General features: G+C 36.8%; 1 protein-coding gene across 1 annotated transcript in view; it reads left to right on the top strand.

The window, feature by feature from the left end:
• Positions 1-826: 826 nt before the first annotated feature.
• GRIN2A (glutamate receptor, ionotropic, N-methyl D-aspartate 2A) overlaps positions 827-9,115 on the top strand; it is a gene marked incomplete at its 5' end in the record, with an annotated part of 42,557 nt that continues 34,268 nt past the window's right edge. Inside the window, 2 exons of the mRNA XM_009587195.1 lie at positions 827-1,056; positions 7,489-7,649. Of these exons, the coding sequence (XP_009585490.1) occupies positions 827-1,056; positions 7,489-7,649 (391 nt within the window). The remainder of the gene's footprint in view (positions 1,057-7,488; positions 7,650-9,115) is intronic.

Genomic DNA, 9,115 nt, shown 5'->3' with positions numbered 1-9,115 from the left:
TTCTCATAGGGCTGTACAAATAAGGGCTTTTTAGTGGATAATAGCATTGCTAATCCACTTCTGCCACTATGTGGGCATGAGGGCATCGTGCTGACCACTTCTTCTTGCTTTGGGATGAATTAAAAGCTGACTGAATACAGGAATAACAAAAATTACAGAATGGATTAGCTGGGACAGGTTTTTACCTGTAATGCCACCACATTTGAAGCCAAGGAACTGACTCTGAACATGTGAGATAGCCAGAGTAGTTCACTCTAAGTTACGTATCTACACAGGTACCTCCTTTGTGTTGACTTTCTGATTCATCCTCTGAGTGCAAAGTTGCTTAAAAGTAGGTGACATATTCACACATTTTTATCTTAAATATGCTTACATAAAGTTCAAAAGGCATGATGTTGGAAGACTGGAGATGATAAAAAATAATTTGGGTGAGAAAAGTACTAGAATTGAATCATTAAGACTTAAACTCACAGTTTTCCATTTTATACGTCCACTGGCACAGAAGACTGAAAGGGGCAATACTGTGGCACATACCTTACTGCAACAGACATACCAGTTTGCTTCTCCAAACCTATGCTTTCCATTTTCTTTTTAAAACTTTTGAACTAAATGCCATGTTGAAATTATTTTTTAAAAATATGGAAATTAATGTCATTACAATAGAGAGTACCTATGGTAAATCCTGTGATTCCACTGGGAGTACAGTGAACATGTATTGAAATATTTTTTAACCATGTCTTTGTGAGTAATTTGTTGTAATTATGTAGAGTATCTTGCCAAGGTTTAATTTAACTGCAACTAAAATAACTGCTCTTTGCAATTACAGATCCCCATGGACCATCCTTTACCATTGGAAAGGCAGTGTGGTTACTCTGGGGCTTGGTATTCAACAACTCTGTGCCTGTGCAAAACCCCAAAGGGACAACAAGTAAAATCATGGTGTCGGTTTGGGCTTTCTTTGCTGTCATTTTCCTGGCTAGTTATACTGCCAACTTAGCTGCATTTATGATTCAAGAGGAATTTGTTGACCAAGTGACTGGACTGAGTGATAAAAAGGTAGGTCTTCAGATCAAAAGAGGTCAATGTCCATTTTTCATAATCCTTCTACAAATTTGTACTTTGTGCTAAAAACCACAATTATCTGAGCAAGATAATTGAAAAGTACCTTTATTTTGTGATGAAAATCAATTCCTGTTGGATTAAAAGGAATGCCTCACCAATATACAAAAGTTTCAAAAATGAAAAAGTCCGTTTGAATGCAGGGAAGGCATATTTGAAATTATTTGAACATCTCTGTCTGCAATATTAATAATATATTAATTGACAAAATATTCATAAAACCAGCAACTATCCAGTAATTATCAGAAGCCAGTTAATGCTCCTGAAAAAGTGTCTTTTTGCTTTCTATGTAGTGTGCAAGGAAGTTATAAAAGAGTTCAGATTTAAAGTGGTGCCAGCGCAAATCAGCAAAAAGAAATGATAAAAAGTGATACATATTGTCTGTGAATGTTTGAATGTTTTCCTTGTATAGAATGGCAAGAGTAAATAGGAAAAATAAGCAGATAAGAAAATTTGCGGTTTTCTATTATCACATTGAAGTGTGATGTAAGTTACATGGGCTAAGGCACAGAATTTTGTGTGTTGTTTGTGGAAGATGCTTTCCTAATTCAAGAACTTTTGTGAGAATTTCACTTTGAGCAGTTGACTCTGAGAGTTTGCTTAAACCCTACTCAAGTAGGGTTTCACATAAAACAAATAATAAATATGCTTATTTTTCATATTGTTCTAGCTTGACTGAACTTTCTTCTGCTGCAAGTGTACTTCCCAGATCTTTGTACTTGTGAATTTTAATCAGTAGTCTTATAAATTAGAAACCTAGCAATTACTTCTTTTTTATTTCATTTCTGTGACCGCTTTGTAATAGTGGTATTGCATGGAGGGATTGAAGTCCATTTGCAAAATTATTGTTGTGACTGATATGCACAAAATACATGAAGGGCATGCTGTTTTCAAGTTTGTGCCCAGTTGTTTTAAAATGAAACTAAATATTGACATTAAGAAGTAATATTTAAATAGAGTATAGCACAGGGGAGAACTTCACGAGGGATTTTTCTCAAAGGACAGAAAATAAAGAAAATTTTTATTCAAAAGAAGGCAACAGCTCAGGTAGCCTTGTGTCTGTTTTTTGTTTTAACCACTTTTTACGACCAGCCTTTGGTTGATCTCCTGAAGCATCAAAGCATGAATTGCAAGCATGGCTAGAGGAAAGACAGATAGATAAAAAGAAACAAAAAATGGTAGTAGTTTTGTTTTCATTAAGTTGTGTTGCCGCAAAACCTTTGAAAGAGTATGAAGACTGTTAAATATACCTCTATTTTAAGATAATAGTCTTTCTATTTTAAGATAATAGTCTTAATAAGAGACAGATAAAAGGTATTCTTCTCTTGAGGATTAAAAAAAAGGATTTGAGAAATGTCTGTCTTCTGTTTGTGAGAAAGTACAGAGCATTTTCCTGGGAAGTCTTGGCTTTGGCAGGATTTGGCTTGCACCTGGCACAGCACAAGCATTCGGATCTGCCAGTGCACCCTTATCTTCCTCTTTTTGCTGGCTGTTTGCCAGTCTCACCTATGGGCTGGGAAAATGTCAGTATTTGTTCGCTAATAACTTCCTTATTTTTGTCATTTTTCTATTCTCTCTGCTAAGTAGGATTTTATTTCCACAAAAAGCAAAATAAAAATAAATAGAAAGACACTTGAATCAGAAAATACCATCTGTTTTTTTTGTGGTCTGCTGATCATTTATTTGATCTGCCACCTTTGTTTTTATTTTACAGTTCTTCAAAATTTGCCTGAAGCATATAGAGATAAATTAGGGGAGCCATGCCTTTTCTGATTAAATTAAACAAGCCAGAAAAGCAATGATCTATTTCAAAACATTCTTCTTGTCATACACGGGTTTTGCCTCCTCCACAATCTTGAGGTTTCTCAGATTTTAAAAATTCAAATAATTAAGGATAATTTATGGGAATATAATCTGATTCACGTTAAATTGTTTTTCTCCCCTCTTTGCCTTGTTGCTGGAATGTTGGTAGTAGAACAGTTCAGGAACTTGCAACAATTTTACTGTTGTTCAGTAGAGAACTCTGACCCTTGCTGCAAGCAAAGCGATAATAGGCAAAGGCCAGTGAGAAGGGACAGAAGTATGGGTAAAATTAATTTTAAATAAGTAATATCTAGAAGTTCAATAAATTTTTGAAAAAACTTCTGGGCTGGTGAATCAGTTTACTATTCTTCCCCTCTCCCCTTTTTCCTACTGCCACAACTGAAGAGTCAAGCTCTTTTGTCAATGCTGTATTGTCAATGCAATAAAGTATTCCCAGTTAGAGATACTGGGGTTTCTCAATCCAGCTCCATATGTGATAGACTATAGAGAAGAGAAGCCAGGAAAAACCCCTTCTCTCTTTGAGCATTCACCCCTGACCCTCAGCATTCAGTATCTTCCCATTCAGGAATTGTGTTACACTCTAGCATCTGGTTCACCAGGTTTGCTGAACACATGATAACGTGCTATTTACCCTTCTTCGCTTTAAGACCTCTTGATAGTTTCCTCAACCTTCATAATGTTGCTAATGAATTTCTGAATGCCATGTCATCTATGTGTCACCCAGAAATACACGGCACAGCATGTACTGGAGTTACTGGGGGTGGGCGTTCATAAACTCAAATGATTCAGAAAACGAGAAGAAAATTATATTTTGACATTCTGTGTATGTAAAAGATTTTTAAAAGCTTTGTGTTCATAAAAATGTACAGAAAATGAGTCCAAAACTATCCAGCAAAGCTGGCATTCATAGCACTTGTTACTTTTGAGACCATTTATGCCTTTTTCATGTAATGAGAGAGAGACAAGATTACTAAGGGAGAGTAGATAGCAGTGGACAGAATTGTCTTGCAAAGTGTTTCTCTGCTGTGATTCCTCCACACAGTCACATTTTAAGAAATGTCCCACGTGCATGTGGTCTAGGGGATTCTTTTCAACCTTAATAGAAAGCCTTAATTATGCCATTTACAGGTTCCTTATTTTTGCAAGATTCACAGTATTCTTGTCACCTTGGCTTTATATTTTTGTGCAATCAGGTGTCACAAGTTCTGTAGTTACTTAGAGTTATGTCTGTGTGAAAACAGAGCAGGCTGAGGTCAAAAGGCAGCATGGGTGATGGGATAGTTAGGGTGACCCTCTTACCCCGATCCGTCTCTCCACTTCAATATTAGACCTTTGCAGTGCTTTGTGAGGGTTGTCAGGCATAGATATCGACTGCATTTCAGTAACTGATGATTATAATAACAGTCTTGGAATTACTAATAGCTGTATTTTTCAAAGATCAGAAATCAGATTGTCAGTGTTTTCCATCTGGTAAAAGAAGAAAAGAGAGAGTTCAGATATGGGTGTTTTTCTCTCACTACAAACCAGCCATAATTCCTGTTAAAATCTGTGTTAGCAGAGGGAGAATATTTACTATTTTCTACTCTTTTCGTAATGTTTTCCACAATTCCTTAAAATACTCCAGAACAGTAACAAACAACTGCTCTGAATACCAGCCTTTTCAGGCAAGCATGCAAATCTTCAGATTAAGTCAGTACTTAATGTTTGTGAAAGATCACTTTACTGACTTAATGAAGTTGTCAGTTTTATTAAGGCATGTAGGTAAAACAAAATAAAAGCAAAAGATTGGAGTTTTGTTGCCATGTGCCACGGTTCTAGCAGCTGGCAGAGAATGGGGAAACAAGAACGAATTGGTTAGTCTTCTGAATAACAGTAGATCTCTCCACAATTATGATTCAAGCAGGGGGCTTCTGCATTCAATTTAGGGATTTCATTAACGAATAAAAAAAATTAGCATTTCAGAAAATGTCTAGGAAGAAAATTGCTTCCTAGCAGACATGATATATTTTATTTCCCATCATGGGGCTTCAGGGAAAATCAGTGCATGTAGAGACTTGATCCTTTTTTCTTTCTTGTCTCATGCCTGCCACATAGATCTTTGCTGCAATCGCAGAGCCTATATGCTTCTCCAGGACATGTCAGTTCACAGAATATAAATTTAAAATTATTGATGAGAACATTATACACCTTAGATATGAGTGAACATTATACACCTTAGATATGAGTGCACTGTTAGTAAAAGATTTTATACCCTTTCTTTCTTCTTTACAAGTAGTCTGTGAGCAGGCAGTAGTAGCAGACAATCATTTCAAACAAATTATCTCCTTATGACTGTTAAAACTCATTGGTTCAGTGCCTTGTGCCAAGAAATTCCAGCCTGTGGATGGTGTTTGGAACTATTCATCTGCTTATTACCCCTGTGATCTTTGAATGAACTAGTACTTTTTGTTAATCTCTGCTCTCCTGCAGAAATATTTTTGTGTTCTATGAATGTTCAATTTGGGACAGATATCTCAATTCCTTCAACTATTCCTACGGGAGGAAACTCCTCCCAACATCTTAAACTCATATGAATGTTCTTGAAAAGTGAGAATATTCAAAACCAAACTCCATTTCTAAATTACCAGGATACTCCACCATAATGTCCCTGTTCCCCCAATTCCCCTGCCATACCCCAGGATTAGGAATTGAGCTTGCAGAATGCTCACCACAGCTGAATTTCCAAAAAATGTCAGCTGTATGAGCAGCAGCAATTTTTACAGGTCTTGAAATCGACATTGTTTCTTTAATTATTTTTTCAAGTTCTATTGACTGGAAAACTTGATACAGATATTAGGAGATGTTGGAAGCCTTCTCACTGCTCCAGGGATTCATTATCTGTAGATTTAAATAAAGTTAATAGCAAGCTGCATCTATATCAGTAGAATCTCTGCATGTATATTTAAGAGCAGGGTTTGTTTCAGTGCTGCATAATAAACTCAAAAAAGGAAATAGCAAATATAGACTAAGAGCCATGACTAGTATACAGGGTAATTTTAGTGCACGGGTCAATTAGTATATGTAAAGTAGTAGCAAAGTAATAATTTAAACAGTAAAGCTGCGAAAAGGGAAAATGAGAAAAGTAAGACATCTGTTAGCTGAACAAATAGAGAAAAATAGAGTTCATTCCTTTATGCTTTGTCAAAATATGCTTAATTAAAATGAAGCATTTAATTGTAGTTCTGTAACATGAAAATATTGTTGCAGCAATAATTTCACAGTCAAGGTTTGATGGAATTGAAAATAGTCCCAGTTTTTGTATAAGCCTATTTGTATTCTCTTTGCAAATTGGCACTGGATCCTGGCAATTCTTGATGCCCTGAGAGCAAACTTTAAAAAGAGAAGTATTACATATGTAGACCAAAGGAAGCAGCAGCTGTATAAATATTAGCTGTCTCTTGCAGCACAGGGTATATAGATTGCTCCTCTAACTTCAACAGTAAAAACAGTGCATTTTACTGTGGAATTCATGGGTGACTGCTTTTATCAATGCTCAATTGAATTTCCTCATTAGCCAATAGTTCCTCTAATTTGAGTGGCCTTTTTCATTTATTTCTTAAAGAGGCATTTTAACTTAATCCTAAAGTGTCACTTGGTATTTAAAGGGAGAGATAGAAAAGGTGCATATAAAATTTTCAGGTCTCTTAGCAAAAGTTTATGTGAGATTATCTGAATGATTTCCAAATCTGAAACCCACGTGTGCCCTGAGCTATTGCTATTCCTTTGCAGATAGTCCCTGGCTTGTTTGTTTGTGCTCATGCAATAGTGATATAGAGGATAAAATTGTAGAATAAACCTCAAGCAAATGGTTTTGTAGTTTTAAATTGTAGGAATAAATAGGGACTAGGATTATAGGTGTGAGAGCTCCAGAAGCCCTTTTCATGTAAAGTGATGTAGCTGCTGAGCCCCTGAGGAAGATGCAAGAACTTTTATTCCCCTTGAATCACGGCACTGGAGGGAAAGCCAGCACTCACCCTGTCCCTCCCTGCGCATAAGCTTCCTGCAATCACTTGCACCGGACCAGTGTGTTAGGCTCCCTATCAAGTAGTGCAAATGATCCTTTTGCCTTCTTTGTGTGGGGACCCACAATGTCTCAACTGAGATGAAAGTGTGAAATGACTATCAACAAAATAGTGTTTTCTTTTTTCTTTTGATTGCTGTTTACCAGTGTGTCTGCTTGTAGTTTGGGTTTTCTAGGGAGATGTTGGCAGACGAGGAACATCTTCCAGTACCTCTCTGCTCCAGTTTCTGCTGTCTTGCCATATTACCATGCATGGGAGAAAGTGTGGCAAAATTGAGCTGTTTTTACTTTGGATGTAGATGTTTCTGTAAGTTCAGTCAGTGTGCATACACAGTTTCTGGTATAATAGAGCTGAATTAACCCACAGCATTTGCCTAGAAGAAATTTGAGGCAGCTTATACAACTTCTGGTTTTTTTCAACCTGAAATTGCCCTTCTTCACATTTTGAATGCCTGAAACACTTTGCTTTTCTCTTTTCTCTCTAGTTTCAAAGGCCGTATGATTATTCACCTCCTTTTCGATTTGGAACAGTCCCAAATGGAAGCACAGAGAGGAATATCAGAAATAACTACCCTGATATGCACCTTTACATGACGAAGTATAATCAGAAAGGAGTTGAAGATGCCTTGGTTAGCTTGAAAACTGGGTAAGCTTTTTTCCATGGATTTTAAAGAATAGTGTAGACTTTGCAGAAACTGAAAAATATTGATCTGTACTTACTGTGATACTGAAGAGACTGATGTCAGGCATGCTGTGTAGTACATGGCTGGTTTTTTTTTTCAGCTGCACTGTACAGGTACCAGAAAGGAAAATGATTGCCTGTGATTTGTACGACTATTTTAAAATTGCATGGAAGCTTTGATGTCCTATGTAAAATAGATTCAAAGGGCAGAATTAGTATTTCTCAAATTTAAAGAGAGGTGATACAGATGGACCTGGATTTGGGTGGGGGCTCAACACAGAACACGATGTTTTGTGCAGTCCCTCGTTATCTTTGCAGAACTCTCTTTCATAGGAATGTGCTTTCGCAGGGTGAATTTCTAACAAAGCTTATTTGTCTGGCCAGTATGCAACTACTTATTATTTATTTTCAACTTCCCATCCCTTTGGTATGCTTTTAGGTCCACTCTTACATTTTCTTCCCTCCTCTAATTAGCATGGCCCTGTACATTTACTATCACATCTGAAGTATTGACTTTGATCTTCATAAAATCTGTTGAGATGATATAGTCTCAAATGTACTATCTTAATCTTGCTTCTGGCAATCTTGGTAAATATTCTGGCAAATATCATTGTCCTTCTTCGTTAAGATCTGAGATTTAGACTTGAGTACCATCCATCCTTTTCTCTCTCTGAAGTAACCCATTCTGCCTGATTGTACAGAGAGACTGAATTTTCATTCTTAATCCTCAAAAGGTATGAGAGTGACTCACTACTTGTATCAGTATTCATCTGGGTGACAGGAATGTGTTAGCTCTAGTAATCTTTTCTAAACATATAGGCTTGATAATAGCATGTATATTTTTGTTAATAATACTGGATTACAATAATAATAATTTATCAATATAGTTTGTTTAGGTTTGTTTTGTTTTGAAGTGAGAAAGCTAAGTTACCCATAGTGGATTTAAGTATATCTACTGTAGTGGCTGTTTCAAGGCACATCTCGCCTGCTATTATTTATGGTGAACACAGGACACGTTTCTTCCTATACTAAATTAAGCTTTTTGGTCCTTTTTTGGGAACAACTTGTCCTTTTAATTTTTACTCTCCGTCTCCCAAACATGTAGGGGATTGTAATATATTTCTTATGCCAAAACCCCTGGCCCCAACTCTGTCCCTAGAGTGCCGTTTCCCCTCTTTAAAAAGTTATCCTTCCTACTGTTTCCTTCTTTGCTGTCTCCACGTTGCTGTCTGGATTCCCCCTGTCATCATTTCTCAAGGCATTCTCAACTGGCATTTCTCAAGCACCGTTTGCCCCATCCTAAGATAGACATGTAACATAATGTGAGATGAACCTTGTCCAAGGTCTTCCAAACTGGAGGCAGAGCTCCTGCTCCTGCTCCGACCGAGCCTGTGCAAGTTATATTTCCTGGGTGACAGCTGAATTATGTA

The sequence above is a fragment of the Fulmarus glacialis genome, unplaced genomic scaffold (genome assembly GCF_000690835.1).
Source record: "Fulmarus glacialis isolate BGI_N327 unplaced genomic scaffold, ASM69083v1 scaffold33821, whole genome shotgun sequence".
Classification (NCBI taxonomy): domain Eukaryota; kingdom Metazoa; phylum Chordata; class Aves; order Procellariiformes; family Procellariidae; genus Fulmarus; species Fulmarus glacialis.
The sequence above is the reverse complement of the archived record's forward strand: the minus strand, read 5'-3'. Positions and strand labels throughout refer to the sequence as shown.